The 23,110-nt window shown below is 52.4% G+C and overlaps 1 protein-coding gene across 1 annotated transcript in view; it reads right to left on the bottom strand.

Annotated features, from left to right (window-relative positions):
• OBSCN (obscurin, cytoskeletal calmodulin and titin-interacting RhoGEF) overlaps positions 1-23,110 on the bottom strand; it is a 163,860-nt gene that overhangs the window by 25,386 nt on the left and 115,364 nt on the right. Inside the window, exons 67-86 of the mRNA XM_055080325.1 lie at positions 14,633-14,711; positions 14,288-14,412; positions 13,935-14,132; positions 13,248-13,280; positions 13,017-13,115; positions 12,674-12,892; positions 12,193-12,265; positions 11,829-11,896; positions 10,383-10,502; positions 10,088-10,227; positions 9,505-9,705; positions 9,293-9,375; positions 8,843-9,016; positions 7,915-8,071; positions 7,465-7,581; positions 7,217-7,381; positions 6,952-7,110; positions 6,638-6,815; positions 5,939-6,052; positions 169-336 (exon numbers count right to left, since the gene is read on the bottom strand). Of these exons, the coding sequence (XP_054936300.1) occupies positions 169-336; positions 5,939-6,052; positions 6,638-6,815; positions 6,952-7,110; positions 7,217-7,381; positions 7,465-7,581; positions 7,915-8,071; positions 8,843-9,016; positions 9,293-9,375; positions 9,505-9,705; positions 10,088-10,227; positions 10,383-10,502; positions 11,829-11,896; positions 12,193-12,265; positions 12,674-12,892; positions 13,017-13,115; positions 13,248-13,280; positions 13,935-14,132; positions 14,288-14,412; positions 14,633-14,711 (2,670 nt within the window). The remainder of the gene's footprint in view (positions 1-168; positions 337-5,938; positions 6,053-6,637; positions 6,816-6,951; positions 7,111-7,216; positions 7,382-7,464; positions 7,582-7,914; positions 8,072-8,842; positions 9,017-9,292; positions 9,376-9,504; positions 9,706-10,087; positions 10,228-10,382; positions 10,503-11,828; positions 11,897-12,192; positions 12,266-12,673; positions 12,893-13,016; positions 13,116-13,247; positions 13,281-13,934; positions 14,133-14,287; positions 14,413-14,632; positions 14,712-23,110) is intronic.

Raw genomic sequence — 23,110 nt, 5'->3', positions numbered from 1 at the left:
AGGACCCCACCCCCACCAGTGAGTCCCCCGACCTCAGTAAGACGTTCACACCCACCCCCTGCCAACTCCATCCACAGGTCCGTACACCCCCATGAGGGCTGATACCCTTCCAATGCCCAGAGGGTGGGGCCTGGGTACTCACACTCTGGCCTTCCCCCCAGGGCTCACCTTGCACCAAGATCTTGCCCAGGGTGCTGGCATTGCCAGCAGCACTGGCTGCAAAGCACATGTACTGGCCAGAGTCGACACCAGTCAGGTTGTCCAGGATGAGGGCACACGAGCCATCAGGGTCTTCAATGAGGATGTGATGAGGGTCCACCTCCACTGGCTTCCCATCTGGAAAGGAGAATAGGGCCGTCACAGAGGGAACCCCATCAGGGACAAGAGACTGGGCCTGCCTGGGGGTCACAGTCGCAGGGTTTGGTGGAGGAGGCTGCCCCTGTAACACAAGAGCCAGTGTGGGTTCCCTGCCAGGGGTCTAGCCAGCCAAGCTGACCTGGAGCCCTGGATGGAGACGTGGAGCACCGGCCCCCATCTACTTCCCCAGACCTCACTGGGCACAGTGTAGCCTCTTAGAGGCAGGCTCTTAGCTGGAGGCAGGGGCCGGGCTGGGGGACCCAAACCCAAGGAGAGGACATCTCCTTCTGATAACCAGACCCTCAGTCACCTCGCCAATGATTCTGCAACTGTCCAGGGGCCTCCAAGGTACTGACCCCACCTAGTAGATATACTTGGACACCACCCATTTCTTTAATCACCCTCATCCAAATGCCCATCTAACATGTCCAGCTGTAACACATTTCTTTCCTGGGAGAGGGATGGTGAGATGTGCATCTTTCACTACAAAGAATTCTTTCCCCCAAAAATATGTAAAATTTCATAGATGAACACTTTCCAATAGCTCTGTACTTTCTGAACAAGGTTGTTTAAGTTATAACAGTTCATAAGCAGCGTCTTGACTTCTGAGTCACAGGGAACCTTAAGAAACAATTTAAAAATATATCCCCCCAAAAGCCTCCAGCTGCCACCTCATTTCTCTGTGTCCCTGTATGATAATTCCAGGAAAGAGCTGTTCTCACTCTCTGTCTCCAGGTGCTTCCCTTTCCATCTTTCCCAAACCCACACCTCTTGGCTTTCACCTCGCACACAAAACAGCCCCTGGCAAGGCTATCAGTGACACTGTCAATCTGTGGTCAGTTCTCAGTCTTCGTCTTACTGTCAGAAGACAGTTCTCCATGGACTTCTGGCATTCCTGCACAGTCGGATCCTCTGGGCAAAGACACCTACCGCCAGCACTGACACCCCAGGAGCCATCCAGGGCAGCAGAGACAAGCCCTCACCTTCCTTCCCTATGAGACATTTGCTTGTCTTCCAGGGCCATAAGTCACTTCTCACTCTGGAGGGAAGGATGGGAAGATGTGCCAGTAGCCCCAGAAAAGCTCGGCATCTCCTAAAACTTGGGGGTTCTCTCTTGTGGTACAACCGACCGCATGAGGCTGACATCTGGTCCCTGGATCTGGAAGTCAAGGCATGGGCAGCCCATGCTGCTTTTGCTGTGAGAAACAGCCTTTGTCTCTGACCTGGGGTCTTGTGTCTTCTGTGTGTATCTGGCTGGCAGGCTGGCTTGCTGACTTGCAAGCCAAGAAACATCTCAGACCCTTCACAGTTTCTGATCTGCAGTTTTGGCAGCAAGGGAGGGATACCTGTCAGAGACACAGCATCCCAAAAGAGAGAGAAAGTGGCCCGTGGGCCAGCTCACAGAACGTGAGGGAGGTCCATGGGAATCAGTGGTGAACATACTGACCACACTTCGTGGTCAGCTGGGCAGGAAACAGCTATTTGCTGTGAATGGAGAGAAGCTGGGCAGGTGGCTGCAATCTGAGCCCTGAGAAGTGGGTTCAAAGACAGACACTTGGATAGTGCCTTGGCTGATGTACTCTTTCCTTGCAGCGGGGACATTGCTGGTTCAGCCTCAGGTCAGCCCCACTTCCCAACAAATATTAGAACCCATGCTGAGTCCCAGGAAGGTTCCATTCCCTTCTTACCCCAGTCACAGAAACACACACACACCTACACTGGGTGCAAAGAGAGAGCCATCACCAATCTTGATAGGTAGAACGCAGGCAGGAGCAGGGCCAGAACTCAGGGATGAGAGGCATGGGCACCAAACACGTGCAGCATTCTTTTAGAGTTAACAGTAAAGGATCTCAGTGTTTGCTGTGAACCCTGGCTCGGGACAGCTCCCTGATATAGACAAAGCTCTACGGGGAACCATCAGTAGCTGGCACGTGGGCTCGTGGCACCTGGATGGTGTCTAGAATGCTGGTGACACACTGGAGAAGGTGATCCAAAGAGATGTAAGTGCTTCCTGACAGGTGGCCCTGCCTCCTTGGAAAAGTCACCCAGCCCTTATGGGAAGACCCAGAAAGAGGATGGGAGATGTTACCATGGCTCTGGGCCAGTGGAAACCCCTGCTAAGTGGACCCCATCCAAAAGGTCACCACCATGCAAGTTAAATCCCAGCCAGGCAAGGGGCACAGAGCCCCTGAGAACAATGTGATGTGGTTTTTAAGTCAAGCGGTCCCTGAAGCTTAAACAGATGGGATCAGTAGTGACAATCTTGCTGCCCCGTTTAGGGCTTTGAGTGAGCCCCAAACACTGGATATTACTGAGCTATGGAAGTGTGTCTTGATATTACTGAGCTATGGAAGTGTGTCTTGTTCCATCCCTGGCCCCTTCCTCCTCCTCCACCTTCACCTCTGTTTAAGAGAAAAATAATCAGAAGTGGGTCTTCGTCTCCCTGTGCCCAGAGGGACCAGAGGCCCTACATGCCCATCTGATATGCCAGGCACCTCAGGCAGGGGCAGAACTTAGATTTTGATGGCTCTGCTGGACACAGGCATCTGATTCCACTGATGGGATGTGAGCAAGGTTCCCAGAGAGCAGGAAAAGTAACGTCACCTGGGGTCAAGTCAGGGTGCTGTGACTGTGGCTTCTACCTCTGGACCCTGACGTTTGCTGTTCCGAATTCCCTGCTCCACACAAGGGTGGGGACACCCTACACTTGGATAGGTGGCTATAGAGCATGTAACCAGGTCCAGCCCAGCAACCTGTCACTTCCCAAGATTGCCAACAGAACCCCAGGAGGAGAAAGGAAGTTCCTCCTGGGTGATGTGAAAGGAGCCAAGGTAATGAGAGAGGCCGAGTCCAAAATCAACAGCCAGAGAGAGTGGTGGCTGGTAGGAGATTGTCACCAGCCCAATCCAGTCACTGGTCCTGTGGCTCCAGCTGGCTTGGACAGGGTGGCTGTAATAGGGTCTGCTGTGCAGGCTAACAGCTCCTGGTGGGAATCCTGGGCATTGCGGCCATCTGCTTTTCCTTCCTGCTGGCATGCAAGGGCCAAGACCCGAGGTCCCTGCATTCGCATGGGCATGATCTCTAATACACATCACTGGTGCTCTCTGCTCCCTGCTGGCTGCCCCCGGGGGCGGGGCGGGGATCAGGACTTGGCCCTCTCCCCCGACACTCAAGCTTCCGCCAAATGAATGACATTTTGCGGGCTGGTGAGTCTGATTTCTCCTGCCAGATGCTACTTTTCCTGGCAGAGGTTATGTGCTCACTGACCTTGAGATGTTGTGAACGCCCTGGCTGTGTGGTTTGACACTTAACAGGCTACAGACAGGTGGGTTGAAGACACCCTTCCTTGGGTCCATGAACCATGGAGGCAAAGTGAGGCTACTGATAGGGCTCCCACCAGGGTTCCTGTGTGGAGCCGCTGCATTGCACGTGGCACTGAGTTCCAGTGCATGCCAGACAGGGGACTGCCAAGAGACAGGCTCTGAGACGAGCGGGGTGCACATCACTTGGGGTGGGTCCCCCCATCTGGCAGATGGGGGCCTCTCAGGGCCATCTGTGGTGTTTCCAACTGTGATGCTGCTTTAGGCCAGTGAACCGCCAGCTCTGGCCACACCACATGGCTGTGTACGCTGCCTGGACCACCTGCAGTTTGAGAACCTGTGTCGTCTCTCACAGAAGCAACCCAGCATGAATTGACCGTCTGACTGTCCCTTGCTTCCTCTACTCACTGGACACAGCTGTCCTCAGAGGGGTCAAAGCCTTCAAGCTGCTCACAGGGTAATGGTCAAGATGAAAGGGACAGTGGATTGTCTGGATACAGTTGGGAACCTGGGATCCCACTCTGACTGTTCCTGGGCACGGTGCATCCCTCGTTCCCCTCAGACGCAGTCCGGCGGGCACACCTTCCTGGGGGCAGCCTAGCTGAAAGGTGGCGGCTGAGAGGCTCATTCTTACTTCTAAATAACTTTTATGGAATGGCTTTGTCTCTCTGGACCCACCGTCATAGGTGGAAGTTTTGGGTGTGAGAGGGGATGGCAGGGAAGAGGAGCTGCACTATAGATGGGTTCTGTGAGGCAGCTGGGAAGGGAGCTCCACAGGCCCCAGGACCCCACAGACTCCAGAAGGACACTCCCCAGGCTTCTGCAGGGGACCAGCTCCACTGACTCTGGCCTGAAGCTCTGACAGTGGGACTGGGACGGCCCCTCTTTCATGTGCCAGCAAAATGCCCCTGCACGTCTTCTCCAGCCCCATTCTTAGCCATTTGTGGGTGAACAAATGCCCCAGCTGGTTGTGAACAAGCAGGACAGGAGGACTGACTTCCCTGGGACAGCTCCTCCAAAACCACGACTGGACTTGGCTACTGGGACTGAACTAGGGGTTCAGGATTTACCTGCCAGCCCGGAGGAGACCTACCTGCCAGCCAGGTGAGGCCCAATAAGAGTATCTTGGTTTACCTGGGAACCTGGACCACACCAGACGGTCTATGCCACACTGTGATTTAGGGTGGGGGCTTTAGGCCATACTGCATCAGCTTGACCTCAGAGGGGCCAGAGATCGAGGTCAGCCACGCAGGTAGTCAGCCTACATGAATGCCCCAACAGAAACCCTGGGCAACAAGGCTCAACAAGTGAGTGTCCCTGGTTGGCCACGCTCCGTGTGATGGCACACATCTGTGCTGACAGAAACAGGCCTGTCCACACAACTCCACTGGGGGGACTTCTGGACCACACCTGGATCCCCAACTGGACCCCACCCCACGTGCCTCTTCCCTTTTACTGCAGTAAACCAGAACCCTGAGTGGAACGGCTCTGCTTAGTTCTGTGAGTCCTAGTGAATCACTGAACCTGAAGGTGGTCATGGGACCCCCAACCTTGCAGTTGGTGTCCAGTGAGAATGGTCTTGGGCTCCTGAACTCGGTGTTCCTGGGGACCCCCAAACTTTGCAACTCCCATCACACACAGAGTCAAATCTGAGAGCCACACGGCAGCCCTCAAGGCCCAGCATTCCCCAGCCTCATTCCCCACTACACCTGCCTCAGCGCCGCCCCCTCCCCTGTCCTCCTGGAGCCTCACTGCCTATTTGGAGTTCCTCCAACATGTCTGCATGATGGCTACTCTCTGCCCTTCACTCTGCCTTATTTCTCTGGCTGGTCACAAATATTACACATTTGTCTATGTGCTTGTCATCTGTCTCCTCCCCTAGAAGGTCAGCCTCCTTGGACAAGGTTGATCTGCCTGTTCACTGCACCTTCCCTGCACCTGGAATGGTACCTGGGCACTCAGCACAAACATGTCACATGAGAGAGCTAATGAGTGAGATTCAGTGGGGGGCAGAGTCACTGCGTCAGAAACACGATGCATACCTAAGCAGCCTCCGCCTCTGTCCCACCTCATCCACCTGTGCACACTGGCCAGCCTGTCTTTGATTCAGGAGCAGGAAACTGGAACAGGAGGCCTGTCTCTTGTGTCCAGCCCCTCAGCCAGACCCCACCCTGGATCCCTGGTCCCCTGCCCAGCCTGATTCCCTCTGGGCAGCTCTTGCTTGTTGCAAGATCAGTATCCACTGGCCCCCAAAGGCCTACCTTTGTACCAGCTCACAATGGGCTTCGGTGTGCCCGTCACACGGCAGGCCAGTTTGACTGTCTCGCCCAGCTCAGCCGTGCAGTCGTCCAGCTCCTCTTCAAAATCCGGGGGGCCTGGGGATACATACACAGGGCCTGGAGCACTTACCCGTCCCCTCAGGTGCACACCTGGCAGGGTCAGAGCCCCATGACCAAGGATGTGGTTGCAACAGATACCACCCCTTGTGAGCCTTTGTCCATAGTACCACACTAGGGCCTGGATGGGCATTAGGGTGAGCGACACAGGTTGGCTGTATACTGGGGAGTGGTAGGGACTGTGGAAAAAGAGGGCATGTTGAAATGGGATCCTCTCTCCTGTTCTAAGCGAGGAAGCAAAACCAAGACTTCCGGGCCCTTCACATCCCTAACACAGTCTGGGCACCTGCCTTGTGCTGGAAAGCCCCGAGTGAACCTCGAGGCTCCCCTCAATTCTGGTCAGGGCCAGCCCTACCCTCTGACTAAGGGCTCCCGAGAGGCTGGGCTAACCAAGGGTAGAGAGAGCCACTTGCCCCAGAATCGACCCCCTTCCCTTGTGCCTGCCCGGGTAGGGGCAGGGCGCCAGAGCTCAGGACCTGCCAACCTGGGTGCCCCCAAGCCAGACAGCCAGGCTGAAAGGTTCAGCCTCCCATCCAGCCTCGCCTCGTGAACCCAGGCACTCACGCCACACGGGCAGGGCCAGGCGCTGCTGGATGCCACAGATCTCCTTCACCCAGGAGTTCTTGGTGGTGACCGTCCGCGCCTGCAGCAGGTACTTGCGTACTGAGTCCTCCCGTTCATGCCAAACCTCGAAGGCACGGTCATCGCCCTCCACCTTGTCGTTCAGGTCGATGCTGCTCAGCTGTGGGGGGGGAGGACGCAGGCCGAGCCGTGGTCACCCAGGACAGGGCTGCAGGACCGGCCACCAGCCTCCACCTGCCCGCACACCCGGCATGGCCTCTCTCTGCCCACCCAGGCTCCGCTGGCACCCTGCAAACCTTCATCATGTTCCGGAAGACGTAGCTGAAGGTGTCAGTGCGCGAGTCCCGCCTGGGCTTGCAGACCACCAGGTGGTGGCGGAACAGGAAGACATGCCGGTGGTGGCCCTTCCACGGCATCCGCGCACCCGGTGCCCCCTCCCACACAATGAAGTGGCCCTGGGAGAGCGGTGAGCCTGTGGTCAGCCAGGCCCAGCCTGGAGTCCAGCCCTCCACAAGCCCTGGCCACCTGCCCAGGCCCTCCACTGCACCCCCAGCCCCAGACCTGGCGGATGGGCTCGCCTAGAGCCTCCAGGGTGCCCGGGTAGTTCTCCATGAGCGACACGTGCAGCTGGTTCTCGGCACGCTGCGGCAGGGCCGACACCACTGCGTAGGCCTGCTCTAGCAGTGCACAGTTCTGTCCATTCCGCGCCTTGTTGCGGATCAGCTCCTGCGGGAGACTGCGGGTCAGGGCGAGACCTGGGGTGGCTGGGCACGGGGGTGGCCCCGCAGCCCCTGGCCAGCCCTGCCTACCTTGAGGAGGGCCTGGTACTGCTGGACCCGCTCCACCGGCTGCTCCAGGAAGTGCTGCAGGGACGGCGGGGGTGGCTGTGAAGGATCTGCGGCTGACAGCACCTCCTCAGCGTATTTCTGGGGAAAACGCAGGGCTGGGTTCAGGGCCGGGGGGCACAGCCTCCAGATGGCTTATGTCCCCAGAGCCCCAGAGCTGGTGGATCAGGCTCCCACACACAGACCCTCCTCCCCAGGTGGGCCCCACCGCTGCCCCAGGTGATGGCCGGTGTGGTCTAACAGGTGAGCAGAGCTTGGGGTTGGGGGGGACCCTGCCCGCTTTTCTAAGCTAGGGGCCAGGGGGCCTGGGCAGGCTGAAGTGGGGACTGAGCAGCGTCAGGGAAGATGATCTAAGAGCTGGAAGCCAGCATCAAGCCTGGCGAGTGGAGGCAGGGCTGACGGGCAGAGGGGCACCTTGTAGAACTCCTGCACGGCCGTGCTGACCATCACTGACTCAGCCTGCACTCGGCCCACCAGGAACTCCAGATACTTCTCAAAGGCTGCCTGGTTCTTGATGAAGCACATGGCCACATCGTCATCCGTGTCGCAGCTATGCAGCTCCTGTGAGAAGCTGCCATGGAGGGGAACAGTGGTCAGGTGAGGGCTGACATCAGGACCCTCACCCACGACCCACAACCCAGCCCCAAACCCTCAGGTTTGGGAAGAAACAGGCTCTTGCCCAGAGCCGGGTTCCTGTGGATGACAGTGAGTGTTCTGGGCTGTGAGGGCCACGCACATGTGGTATTTCAGGGCGTGCACTTATGTGCAGGTGTGCAAGCACGTAAGGGAGTAGGTATCTGTGGGTGTACATGTATTCGTATGTGTGCCACGTACATGTGTGCCCACATGTGGAAGGCTGTGTGTGCGTGTGCAGGTATGCATATGTACTTGTGTGTGCCCATGTACATGTGTGCACACATTTCTGGGGTATGTCTGTGTACTTGGGTTGCAGTGGGTAGGTGTGCCACAGGCACGTCCGGGGACAAGCCAGGTGCACGTGCCTGTGTTCCTGGGGACATGTGCGTACAGGAGTGTGGTGCACCAGTGGGTGAATCAAGTCACCAAAGGTTCTGTCTCTTCTCGACTCCTGCCCACTCTCCTGAGGTACAGCCCTGTCGGTACACACATGTGCGAGTGTGAGCATCCACGTGTGTGCGCACATGTGTGGTGTGTGTCCACGTGTGTGTAGGCATGTGTCTTGTGCCTGTATGACTTGTGTGTGCACACATGTATCCACACATGTGAACGGTGCGTCCAAGTGTGTGCCTAAGCATGTGCGTGTGTACATGCGTGTACACACAGACCGGGGAATATAGCCTCGAGGCCCACCCTGCATACCCACCTGCTGTGGAAGTGGCTGATGTCCTGCACATTTCGGAAGATGACTGCCTTCTGGCTGGCCACGGCCGTGGGCACGTGGGGGCAGTGGTCCAGGTACTGCATGTGGTGGTTCTGCAGGAACTGCAGCTTGCCCACAAAGGCCTGCTCCGAGCTCAGCAGCTCCTGGATGATGGAGCTGGGTGGGGAGACGGGCATGAGGGGAAGACCCAGGAGCTTAGCTGCTGAACCGGGCACTTCCAAGTCACGTGCATCCTGCTGCCCACTTTCAGAATGGGCCTGGCAAGCTGGTGGAGGGAGGGCACCCTCACACCAGGCAGCCCCACCACATGAAGTTTCCAGGCAAGGTCCCGCCGGCCAGAGGCCAGCCCCAGGGGACTTGGGTGTAATTAGCATGTTGGAGGCCCCCCACAGGAACCCAACTTCCCACAGCTCCTGCCCGGTGGCCCCTCACCTCAGCCTTGTCTTGTACTCATCCTCCGATACAGCCTCCCTGGGGAACTCAGGGGCCTCAGCTGGCCCCCACTCAGGTGACAGCTGGTGAGAGACAGGAGAGGGTCATAGACAGCCTGAGCACTAGCCTGTCCTTCCAGGGCAAGGCTCCCACCTTCATGCGGAAGGGGGGGTACAACCCCAGGAGGACCACCCTTCCAGCCATCCAGGTACCTTGAGCCGCCTGTCCAGGTAGGCGGGAGACACCCAGCCTTGCCGAGAGAGGCTGGACTTGGTGGGTTTGGTACGCACAAGCCAGCGCAGCGGGTGCGCCGAGTCCAGCACCTCCACATACTGGCCCTCCCGCAGCAAGATGGCATCCTGCTCAGCCCCCAGGGGCAGGTAGTCAGCCGTGACCACATAGATGTCAAAGATCTGGGGGGGAAGTCACTGAGTCAGACCCGGAGAGGGGCCAGTGGGCCTCCCAAGGCCCCAGGCTACAAGGCCTCTGGAATTAAGTGGAGAAGAAGCAGCCATCCTGAGATTCCATGAAGTTCTAGAACAGGCCCAACCCATCTCTACTGATGGAAATCCTACCGGGAGTGCCAGGTGGTCCACCCCGAAGGGACAAGGAGGAACCTCTGGGGCGCTGGGGGCGTCCTGGGTCGCAGCGGTGATATTGGCCACTCAGGCGTGTGCCCCACACCTCCTCTGACCCAGCTCCCCCGGCCCCCTACACCAACTCCACCTTCACCCTGCCCCCGACCCTCTCATACCCCCTTGCCCACACTGCCCCACCCCTCGCCTGCCCACGCACCTCTCCCCGGCAGTCTCCATCCTCGGACTCTGAGGACGACTCCTGGACGCTGGAAGAGGGGCGTGACCGGCCATGCCGGGGGGACGCGGACGGCGTCTTGGACTCCTCGTCGCTGTCACCTCCAGGCACCTGCAGCGTGGCTGGGGGAACACAGGGCACATGATGCCTTCGAAGGGCCTGCCCGCCATGCTGCCCTCCCATGGGTCTACAGGGCATTCAGGTGAGGAGGGGCCCCAGTCCTGGGGGCTCAGTCACGGCCACCCCTGTACCTCGCTCCATCACCAGCTACCCTTACCCTGTGTGATCTTGGCCGACACCATCTCTGTGATCTGCGAAGTGAGCTTCCTCAGGAAATCCTCTGTGCCCACCTCGGCCAAGGACAGGTGGCCACAGGCCTCTGCTGCCGGGAGCTCTCCTGTGGGCCAGACCCTAGCTCAGCCAGCCGTGTGCTCCACAGATATGCCCGAACACCCGCCTCCAGGCCCATCCTGGGCTTGGGGGTCAGAGTAGCCAAGGGACGCACAGACTTGGGCCAGAGCTGCCAGAAGCAGGGAAGGCTGACCACGACTAGGGGTCTCTTTGGCTCAAGGGCAACTGAGCCAAGGTGTGACTTAGGGGACCACAAACTCAGGGATGACAGTGGGGGCAGCAGGTGGCTGTAGGGAGAGCAGGCGGTCAGGGGACGGCAGGTAGCCTGCATGGTTGCAAGGTGGTGGGCAAGGGCAGCTAAGGGCAAAGCTGGGTAGACGGTTGGGCTGGGGTTGGAGCTTGGAGCCGTGGGGTCCCCAGTGGGGTGTGTGCCACCTCCACTCCTGTTGGCCACTTGGCCGCTGGTCTGGGAAGGGGCTCAGAAGGGACAGAGGTCACAAGGAGCTCAGCCAGGCAGTATAATATGAGGGCAGGTTCTGGACACTGAAGGCAGGGGGCAGGATCCCAAATTGTGGCCTGAGGGCTGGGGGGGCCAGACCCCTGGCAGCTGTGGTTTGATGGCTTCAGGTTGACCTTGATGGAAGGGGGATCCTTTGCAGGTGTGAGGGGCTGGGAGGAGTTGCTGGGGTTAAGGGGGAATGAGGGCGGCTTGGGATGGGGGCAGCACGGGGAAGGGAGGGGTGGGTAAGTTAACAAAGCAGGTCAGTGGAGAAGTGATCCCAAAGGTGGGCAATGGGTACGTGGGGTGCACGGCTCCCTCCGCTCAACTTCTGTGCAGACTCAGTATTCTCCATAAAACCATTTTTTAAATATGCCAGGGTGCTGGGGCCCCGTGCAGGTGGCCAGGAAGCGGCTGGGCATGTCAGGGGGCAGGCACACTTAGAGGCTGGGAGTAGGGGGACCCAGCTTGGGGGAGGGGGAGAATCCCAGACAAAGTGGGGCCCCTGCCGGCAGCATATCCAGTACCCGCCTCCCCGAACTGCCCTCATGCCAGCCCTGACTCAGCAGCTGCCTGCTCCTAGGCATCCATACAGCTTCCTGGACGTGAGCTCTAAGCCAAGGGCTGGCCCAGCCCAGGGGCCCCCGCGAGCTTCCACATCCTCGAGGGTCAGAAATGGTCCGGAGACCAACCAAAGCTCAGAATTAGGCCCATAAGAGGGAAGTGAGGCCCAGCCCAGGGCTAGGCAAGCAGGTGTTCCTAGGGCCACACGATCTGGAGGAGCCTCACGGTCCTGGGGCCTGCCAGCTGGACAGCCTCCTCCACACCTCCTGTCCCCCACCCCGCACAGATGTGTGCCCACCCAGCCCGTACCTTTCCTCTGCCCAGCGAGGTCAGTGAAACCTGAAGGTTCCGACATCTGTTCAGAAACAGCTTGGGTCCTAAAGGGGGAGGAGGTATCCTGAAGGGCCTGACAGAAAAGAGGGTCTGGGGGCAGTGGGCCTTGATGCCACAGTCGGGGCCCTGGGCAAGTCCTCTCTTTACAATGGGGACCCAAGCCATATGGCCCAAGAGGGGCAGAGCCGGGCTGGGATCTGTGATGGGGCTCCCTCCCCAGCAGCAGCACTGCCCCCCACCAGGGCCAGGACCCCACTCTCCCAGTACCTGCACTCCCAGGACCCACACTCCCGGGACCTCACTCCTGGCCCCTCTGGCTCTTGAGCAGCCCCTCACTCACCCCTGCAGGAAGGTGGAGATGAGGGCCTCCTTCACCCCAGCCTGCTCCTCTGCTTCCCCAGCCTCCTTAGGTACTGTCAGGAGAACAGGGTGAGTGACCAGGGTGACACCTCATACCCTCGAGCTCTGATACTGATCGGGACCCCTGCCAGGGATGCCTGGACCACCCCCCAGGGGGCCTTGGCCCTGTCATCTGGAGCCCCGAGGAAGACTGTGCCCAGTGTCCCAACTTGGCCCACGGTCATATCCCACCACTGGTAGGGACGGGAATGGGGTCTGCACTTGACTCACCCGCCCTGGGAATAGCTGACAGGGACCCAGGAAGAAACCACTCAGGGCAGCAGGGGGCTTCTAAGAGGGCCTCAGCTAGCTGAGCAGAGCCCACAGGGTAGGGGGTGGGAGCTGGCCCATGAGCTCTGAGGCTGCCCCCTACCCACACTGCCCCTCTCCCACTCCTGGCTGGGTCACCCATGCCCACTCACAGCCAGAGACGTGCAAGCTCGCGGAACAGAGGGCCTGGCCAGCAGTGTTTGTGGCGATGCAGGTGTAGGTGCCCTGGTGCTGTCGGTCCACATCCAGAAGGACCAGGCTGTGCTGCTGGGCAGAGCTGGCCACTGTGTAGCCCGGCGTGTGGCGGCCGATCCACAGCACACCCTGCTCAGCCTCCTCCCGCAGCCAATGCACAGCTGGGGGCGGGTCTCCTGCAGGCAGAAGTATATGGTGGACAGTCTCCCCACACCAGGAGGGTGGCTCTGGGAGGCAGGGGTCACCTCTAAGCCTCCCTAGGAGGGTCCTGAGCGGGGGAAGGGAGGCAGGACATCTCACCTTCAACCTTCACTGAGAAGGTGATGCTGGAGCCCTTCTTCACCTTCTTGGAGGTGAACTTCTCCAGGAATCGGGGTGGCACCAGCTGTTGGTGTACATCTGGAGAGACATGGGGCGGTTGGTGGTAAACAATGCAGAGCCCCAATTCCACGTGGTCGTCCCCCTCGCGCACCCTCACCGAACCTGTCCCCAGTGCCCACCCCACCCCGCCTCCCTCTGGAGTCAGCTCACCGAATGCTGGCTTCTCTTCTGGTTCATTGGGGCCTGAAGAAAGCACAGAAGTCAGATCTACAGCACCAAGGTGCCCCCTCCCCTGAGTGGGCCTGCCTAGCAGGGTGTGCGTCCTGAGGGTGGCCCCACCCACTCCTACACACAGCACCTTTCCTAAACCTGGCCATGCAGACATGGAATTCACACTCAGTCCCCACGGACCAGATGGAGTGTTACCCATGCCCACCCAGGAGTCTGGGGCATTGCTCTGAAACCAACTTGGGGATGCTTGGGCTCAAAACGCCACACTGAAGCAATGCCACAGGCAGTGTTGGGTCCCTAGACCAGGGCAGATTTGGGCAAGACTTCGAATCACCTTGCAGTGCTCAGAACTTTGGAAAATAAGGAAGTTCAGACCTCTACTCCCCAAATTACTACCTGCCTCTTCCTCCGCAGTCTACAGAGGGCCCCATGCTTGCCTGGGCCTACTCCACCAGCTAGCTATCCTGCTTGCTGGTCAGTTTTCATGGGCCCCATGCCCTCTAAGGGCCCATGTTCTCTGGGAGCCAGCTTCTGGCCACCTGTGACTTCTGCACACAGGGGCAGTGACCACTGGGCCCTAGCTCCCAGGCTTGCCACAGCATGCTTTATAGGTGGACATCAACCTGAGTGTGGACACCAAGCTCTGCTGCATGCCTGAGCACCCACCTCGGACCAGCAGCCGAGCAGACGAATAAGCAGCACCCACGGTGTTGCTGATGTAGGCCGAGTACTGGCCAGCATCCTCGCTGGTGACCGAGACAATCTCCAGGGTGTGCAGTGTCTTCCTGTCCGCCATGCAGATGTGTGCAGATGCAGTCAGGGGCTGCCCATCTTTGAACCAGTACAGTTGAGGCGTGGGGTAGCCTGGGGCCGCAGGGGGAGTGGTTAGCACAGGGTCACAGCCCAGTGGGCACCATGCCCTCCACAGGCCCTCAGAGACCCCTGGGTGATCTAACCCTAACCCTAACCCTCCCTCTGGTGGGAGACAGCTCCTTGCCCTTCATCCCTCTCCCCCTTACCTTTCACCTTGAGCTGGAACTTGGCCAGACGTGTGCCAGGGGCCACCTGGAGGTCTTTCAGGTCCTCCACGACCTGCGGCAGCTGCCCCTCCTCTGAGGTAGACTCCGTGCCCTCCTGCTCCCAGCTGGCAGGGAGAACAAAGAAGGGGCAGATGTGAGATGGACCAGTGAGGGGTCCAGGACAGGAGGGGACCAGGGTCAAGCGTGGATGGCTTCTGAGGTCTCCTCTTTCCTGGGCAGAGACTGCCGTGGCCGGGCTGAAGCCTCCAGGATTTGGCTGTCAGTCCAAGCCAGCATTGCCACCCCCCACAAAGGGCCCAGGACCACCCCTGCATGGCCCTCTACCTGGACAGGTAGCCTTGGGCGCTGAAATAGGACGAGGTTTCCGTGGCATCCGCAGCAGTGTCGTAGTCGGTGCTGGTCACTGAGAATGAAGGGTGGAGCTGAAGCGAGGCCTGCACCCCATCTTCCCGGGGAACGGGCCCCACCCCAGAGGCTACCTGATTCTCACTGCGCAGCCATTCCTGGGAGCCACTCACACTTCTGAGTCAGAAGGCATGGGGGACACAGCTACCTTGTGGCCCCTCCTTGTCCCCAGGCTGTTACCAGCCCATGTTTCCAGGCCTATAACTAACTACAAGACCCAACAAATTATAAACACTGGGCTTCATAAATAGCAGACAGTGGCAACAACAGCATCTTCCAGTTCCAGTCAACTAAGGAACAAGGATAACACAGGCCTCAAAACCAACAGCTGGGACTTCAACTTCTAGCCACAATGGAGAAGAGGGGCTGGATTTACCCTCTGCTAAGGTCTGAATGTTGTGTTCCCCCAAAATTCACAGGCTGAAGTCCTAAGCCCCAACATGACGGTGTTTGAAGATGGGATCTTTTTGAGGTGATCAGGCTTAGATGAGGTCATGAGGGTGGAGCCTCATGAATGGGATTAGTGCCCTTATAAGAAGAGACCCCTTGCCCCTTCCCCCATGTGAGAACACAGTGAGAGGATGGCCACCTGCAACTCAGAAGAGGGCTCTCACCAGCACCCAACCATGCTGGCACGCTGATTTCAGACTTCCAGTCTCCACAACTATAAGCAATAAATTTCTGTAATTTAAGCTGCACAGTCTATGGTATTTTGTTATAACCGCCTGAACTAAGACACTGGCCCCCTGAAACAACCAAAGGAAAACAAACACAATACACAAAACAATGGTTGTGATGTTGTGATTTATAATGAGAAATATATGTTTGGTCTTCCTCCTGTTCCTGACTCAGAGCTCCTAAACCCTTGGAATTTCCTAAGTGAGGAGAGGCACAGAGGTGGGGTTTTTTATGTTAATGAAGTGATATTCCAAAAGCCCCTAAGGATGGGGGCTGGTTGCCAGGGTAACCAACCACATGACTAGAAGGTTGGGACCCCCTGATGTCCAGGGAGGGGAGAGGGGCTGGAGATTGAGTTCAATCCTAGGAATAAACCTACCTAAGGAGGCAAAAGACCTGTTCACCAAAAACTATAAGATGCTGATAAAGAAATCAAAGACGACACAAACAGATGGAGAGATATACCATGTTCTTGGACTGGAAGAATCAATATTGTCAAAATAACTATACTACTCAAAGCAATCTACAGATTCAATGCAATCCTTATCAAATTATCTATGGCATTTTTCACAGTAGAACAAAAAATTTTACAACTTGTATGGAAACACAAAAGACCTTGAATAGCAAAAGCAATCTTGAGAAAAGAAAAAAAACGGAGCTGGAGGAATCGGGCTCCCTGACTTCAGACTATACTACAGGGCTATGATAGTCAAGACATTATGGTACTAGTGCAAACACAGAAATATAGATCAATGGTACAGGAGAGAAAGTCCAGAGATAAACCCATGCATCTACGGTCAACTAATCTATGACAAAGGAGGCCAGAATATACAATGGAGCAAAGACAGCCTCTTCAATAAATGGTGCTGGGAAAACTGGGCAGCTACACGTGAAAGAGTGAAATTAGAACACTCCTTAACACCATACACAAAAATAAACTCAAAATGGATTAAAGACCTAAATGTAAGGCCAGACACTATAAGACTTTTAGAGGAAAACATAGGCAGAACACTCTTTGACATAAATCACAGCAAGATCTTTTTTGACCCACCTCCTAGAGTAATGAAAATAAAAACAAAAATAAACAAATGGGACCTAATTAAACTTCAAAGTTTTTGCACAGCAAAGGAAACCATAAACAAAATGAAAAGACAACACTCAGAATGGTAGAAAATATTTGCAAACGAAGCAACTGACAAAGGATTAATCCCCAAAATATACAAACAGCTCATGCAGCTCAATATCAAGAAAACAAACAACCCAATCCAAAAATGGGCAGAAGACCTAAATAGACATTTCACCAAAGAAGACATACAGATGGCCAAGAGGCACGTGAAAAGATGCTCAACATCACTAATCATTAGAGAAATGCAAATCAAACTACAATGAGGTATCACCTCATACCTGTCAGAATGGCCTGCATCACAAAATCTACAAACAATAAATGCTGGAGAGGGTGTGGAGAAAAGGGAACCCATCTACACTTTTGGTGGGAATGTAAATGAAGAACAGTATGGAGGTTCCTTAAAAAACTAAAAATAGAACTACCATGTGACCCAGCAATCCCACTACTGGGCATATACCCTGAGAAAACCATAATTCAAAAAGATACATGCACCCCAATGTTCATTGCAGCACTATTTACAATAGCCAGGACATGGAAACAACCTAAATGTCCATCAACAAAGGAGTGGATAAAGAAGATGTGGTACATATGTACAATGGAATATTACTCAGCTATAAACAGGAACGAAATTGGGTCATTTGTAGAGACGTGGGTGGACCTAGAGACTGTCATACAGAGTGAAGTAAGCCAGAAAGAGAAAAACAAATATCGTATATAATGCATATATGTGGAATCTGAAAAAACTGTATAGACGATCTTATTTACAAAGCAGAAATAGAGACACAGACGTAGAGAACAAACCTATGGATACCAAGGAGGAAAGGGAGGGTGGGATGAATTGGGAGATTGGGATTGACATATACAGGCTATTGATAGATACTATATGTAAAATAGATAACTAAGGAGAACCTACTGCAACAGCACAGGGAACTCTACTCAATGCTCTGTGGTGACCTAAATGGGAAGGAAACCCACAAAACAGGGGATATGTGTATATGTATAGCTGATTCACTTTGCTGTACAGTAGAAACTAACACAACACTGTAAAGCAACTATAATCCAATAAAAAATTTTTTTAAATCACCAATGGTCAATGATTTAATTAGTTGTGCCTGTGTAATGAAGTCTCCATAAAAACCCAAAAGGATAGGGTTCAGAGAGCTTCCTGGCTGGTAAACACATGGACACTGGAGGAGAGTGGCATGCTTGGCCCTGCCCCTTCCCACGTGCTTTGCCTATACGTCTCTTCCATCTGGCTGCTCCTGAGTTATACCCTTTTATAATAAAGTGCTGATCTAGTAAGTGAAATGTTTCTCTGAGTTCTGTGAGCTACTTTAGCAAATTATTAAAACCCAAGGAAGGGGGTCATCGGAACCTCTAATTTATAGCATATTGGCCAGAAGCACAGGTGACAACCTGGACTTGCAGCTGATATCTGAAGTGGTGGGGGAGGCAGCCTTATGGGACTGAGCCCTTAACCTATGGGATCTGATGCTATTTCCAGGTGGATGGTGTCAGAATTGAGTTGAACTGTAGGACACTTGGCTGGTGTCTCAGAGAATTTCTTTTCGTGGGAAAAAAAAAAAACACCCACACATTGGAATTGGGTACAGAATCATCAGAATGGTTAAGATGAATGAAGGACAGTGATGTATTAGAGATAGGAAACAATGGTGAGCCCTATAATTGCCCCAGATTCCTGACTTAAGTTTACAGGAAAAGGAAACTGAGGCAGAGCCAGGCAGACCCTGAGTTGAGGAGACAGAGCTGATGTCCTGAGAGACAAAGGCAGCCTGTGCCCATGGAACAGAAAACCAGAGAAGAGAAAGCTGCACAGAGAGAGGGCCCCCTTCCTTGACGATGCCACAGAGCACTGATTGGCACATGCACACAGGAAAGAGCCATCTGAAAGGACTAGAGGAAGTAGCACCAGAGGAGCACAAGGGCTGGAATAATGTCTGTTTACAGTCAGATTAGAAACTTTCATAATTCACAGGGCAACAGGTTGAGTACTCAGGAACACTCTCACTTCACAAACGAAGATGATCAGCTTTGGACTGAGCACTGCCTTGGCCCCACATAACAAATCACACAAGCCAGACCCCAAAGGATCAAGCTGCTTCCAAGTAACACACTGTATTGCTCAAGAAGACCTGCAGAAACACAAAATATCCAGCTCCAAACAGGGTTAAATTCACACTGTCAGGCATTCAGCCAAGACTTTCCGACATGCAAGGAGGCAGGAAACACACAACCTGTAATGTGTAGAATAATCAGTTGTCAAAACCAAGTCAGCTTTGACACAGATGTTAGAACTGGGAGATAAGAACATTAACACAGGTATTAGAACTGTATTCCATGTGTTCGAAAAGTTAAGATGAGATATAGAACATATAAAAAAGACTCAAGTAGAACTTCTAGAGATAAACAATACAATGGATGGGATTGATAGCAGATTAGATACTACAAAAGAATAGTAAACATAAAAGCATAGCAATAGAAACTATGCAAAATGAAATGCATAGAGAAAGAAGAATTTTATTAATAAAAATGGAAAAGGATTATTAGTAAGCTGTAGTACAACTTCAAGTGGCTTGATTATGTGTAACTTAAGTTCCCAAATGAAGGGGGAAAGAAAAAATATTTGAAGAAATAATGCCTCCCCCAAATTTCAAACTTAATGAAAACTATTAACCCAAAATTCCAAGAAGCTCAATTAACTGCACAAGGAACATAAATAAAGACAATTGCACCAAAGACTATGATCAAATTACTCAAAACCAATGATAAAAAAAAATCTTTAAAAGTATCCAGAGATCATGTTTGCAGATATCGACAAGCTGATCCTAAAATTCATAAGAAAATGCAAGAGACTCAGGATGGTCAAAAAATCTTGAACAAGAACCAAGTTGGCAGACTCACAGTTAAAAATTTCAAAACAATATTATACAAGGCTATAATAGTCAAAACAGTGTGGTAATGGCATAATGACAGACATCTGGATGAATGGAATAGAATTACGAGTCAGAAATAAACCTACACACTTAATAGAAATTCGTTTCTGACAAGAGTTCCAAGACAATTTTATGAGGGAAACTAGTCTTTTCAACAAATAGTGGTGGGACAACTGGATTTCCACAGGAAAAAAATGAATTGGGGCCCTTACCTCATACCATATACAAATATGAACTCAAAATGTACCAAAGACCTAAATATGAGAGAAGAAAGCATAAGTGTAAATCTTTATAACTTTGGATTAGACAGTGGTTTCTTAGACGTGACAAGTAAAGCACAAGAAACCAAAGAAAAGGTAGATGAACTATACTCCATCAAAATTTAAAACTTTTGTGCATCAAGAACAATCAAGAAAGTGACAAGACAACCCACAGAATGGGAGAAAAGATTTGAAAATCATATATCCGAGACAACTAGGGCACGTGCCGGATGCTGGTGGGGGACCCCGATGCCCAAGGAGACAGGAAGAACCCCTAAGCAAACCAGCAGGACATGAGAGGACTGAGGGGGAGGAGAAGTGGAGGCTGGACAGGACCAGCGCCCCTGAGGGGTGGCTGAGAGGCGGGGAGGGGTTCCCATGCCTGGAGGGACCCGTGGGGCCTTTGGTCAGAGGGGAGCGGGCCCAGCGTTTCCCCTGCCCAATTGGCTGGGGAAGTCTGCCCAGCTCTCGGGCCAGGTCCCACACCCTCAGAGGTCCCCTCCAGGCCAGGTTGGTCCTGGGAATGTAGGAGGGAGGCCTGGGAGATCAGGAGAGGAAGGTGGGAGGGGCCCTCTGGGACCAGAGGAGCAGGAAAGGAGCAGAGGGCATTTGCCCCACCCACTCGAACCAAGGAAGCCTGCTGGGTTCTAAGGTGGTGTCCCCCACCCCCTAAGACCGGAGGCGGGAGACACGCCTGGGCCCCTTCTTTTCTGTTGAGCCTAAGCTCAACACCCCACACCCCCCAGGGCCTTTTCCAGCCCTCTGGGTCCTAAGCATAGGCCCCACCCACTGCCTAAACCTCAACCCTGCTTAGGCCCTGCCCTCCATAGCCAAGGCCTTTTCCACCTTTTTTTTTTCTCCTCCTCTTTTTTACTACTGTGATTCTGTTTTACCTTCCAGTTATTGTTTCAGCTATATTTTTATTTTTATATTTTTTTCTAACATATCTGTTAGTTTCCTAGTCTAATTTTATTTTTTACTTTGTTATTGTTTTGTTGTGTTTTTTTTTGTCACCCTGTGTGTCTTGCAGGATCTTGGGTTCACAAGCTGGGGGTTGGGCTGAAGCTCCTGTGGTGGGAGGTCGGAGTCCAAACCACTGGACTAACAGAGGAACTCAGACCCCAGGGAATATGCATCAGAGTGAGGTCTCGCAGAGGTCCTCCTCTCAGCACCAAGACCCAGCTCTACCCAACAGCCTACAGACTTCAGCATTGGAAGCCTGAGGCCAAAAAACCAGTAAGACAGGAACACAATCCCACTCATTAAAAAAAAAAAAAAGAGAGATGGCAAGAAAAATATGTCATGGATGAAGGAGCAAGGTAAAAACATGCAAGACCAAATAAATGAAGAGGAAATAGGGAATCTACCTGAAAAAGAATTCAGAGTAATGATAGTAAAGATGATCCAGAATCTCGGAAATGGAATGGAGCCACGGATTGAGAAAATACAAGAAATGTTTAACAAAGATCTGGAAGAACTAAAGAACAAACAAACAGATGAACAACACAATAACTGAAATGAAAAATACACTAGAAGGAATCAATAACAGAATAACTGAGGCAGAAGAACGAATAAGTCAGCTGGATGACAGAATGATGGAAATAACTGCTGAGGAGCAGAATAAAGAAAAAAGAATGAAAAGAATTGAAGACAATCTCAGAGACCTCTGGGACAACACTAAATACACCAATATTCGAATATAGGGGTCCCAGAAGAAGAAGAGAAAAAGAAGGGATCTGAGAAAATATTTGAAGAGATTATAGTGGAAACTTCCCTAACATGGGAAAGGAAATAGTAACCCAAGTCCAGGAAGCACAGAGAGTCCCATACAGGATAAACTCTAGGAGAAACACACCAAGACATATATTAATCAAACTAACAAAAATTAAATTCAAAGAAAAAGTATTAAAAGGGAAAAACAAAAAATAACATACAAAGGAATCCCCATAAGGTTAACAGCTGATTTTTCAGCAGAAACCCTACAGGCCAGAAGGCAGTGGCAGGATATACTTAAAGTGATGAAAGAGAAAAACCTACAACCAAGATTACTCTACCCATCAAGGATCTCATTCAGATTCAACAGTGAAATCAAAAGCTTTTCCGACAAGCAAAAGCTAAAAAAATTCAGCACCACCAAATCAGCTTTACAACAAAAGCTAAAGAAACTTCTCTAGGCAGGAAACACAAGAGAAGAAAAAGACCCACAAAAACAAACCCAAAACAATTAAGAAAATGGTAATAGGAACATACATATGGATAATAACCTTGAGGATAATAATCTTGAATGTAAATGGATTATATGCCCCAACCAAAAGACACAGATTGGCTGAATGGATACAAAAACAAGACCCATATATATGCTGTCTACAAGAGACCCACTTCAGACCTAGGGACACATACAGACTGAAAGTGAAGGGATGAAAAAAGATATTCCATGCAAATGTAAATCAAAAGAAAGCTGGAGTAGCAATACTGATATCAGATAAAATAGACTATAAAATAAAGACTGTTATAAGAGATAAGGAAGGACACTATATAATGATCAAGGGATCAATCCAAGAAGATGATATAACAATTGTAAATGTTTATGCACCCAACATAGGAGCACCTCCATATATAAGACAAATACTAACAACCATGAAAGGGGAAATTGACAGTAACACAATTTTAGTAGGGGACTTTAACACCCTACTTACACCAATGGACAGATCATCCAAACAGAAAATAAATAAGGAAACACAAGCTTTAAATGACACAGCAGACCAGATAGATTTAATTGATATTTACAGAACATTCCACCCAAAAGTGGCAGAATACACTTTCTTCCCAAGGGCACATGGAACATTCTCCAGGATAGATCACATCTTGGGTCACAAATCAAGCCTTGGAAAATTTAAGAAAATTGAAATTGTATCAAGCATCTTTTCTGACCACAACGCTATGAGATTGAAAATCAATTACAGGGAAAAATTGTAAAAACAACAAATACATGGAGGCTAAACAGTGCACTACTAAATAACAAAGAGATCACTGAAGAAATCCAAGAAGAAATAAAAAAAGTACATAGAAACAAATGGCAACAAAAATACAACCATCCAAAACCTATGGGACGCAGCAAAAGCAGTTCTAAGAGGGAAGTTTATGGCAATTCAATCTCACCTCAAGAAATAAGAAAAATCTCGAATAAACAATCTAACCCTAACCTAAAGCAACTAGAGAAGGAAGAACAAAGAAAACCCAAAGTCAGTAGAAGGAAAGAAATCACAAAGATCAGAGCAGAAATAAATGAAATAGAAATGAAGAAAACAATAGCAAAGATCAATAAAACTAAAAGCTGGTTCTTTGAGAAGATAAACAAAATTGATAAACTCTTAGCCAG

Source organism: Physeter macrocephalus, chromosome 2 (assembly GCF_002837175.3).
Source record: "Physeter macrocephalus isolate SW-GA chromosome 2, ASM283717v5, whole genome shotgun sequence".
In the NCBI taxonomy this organism is placed as follows: domain Eukaryota; kingdom Metazoa; phylum Chordata; class Mammalia; order Artiodactyla; family Physeteridae; genus Physeter; species Physeter macrocephalus.
Note: the sequence above shows the minus strand (reverse complement) of the source record. Positions and strands in the feature narration are given on the sequence as shown.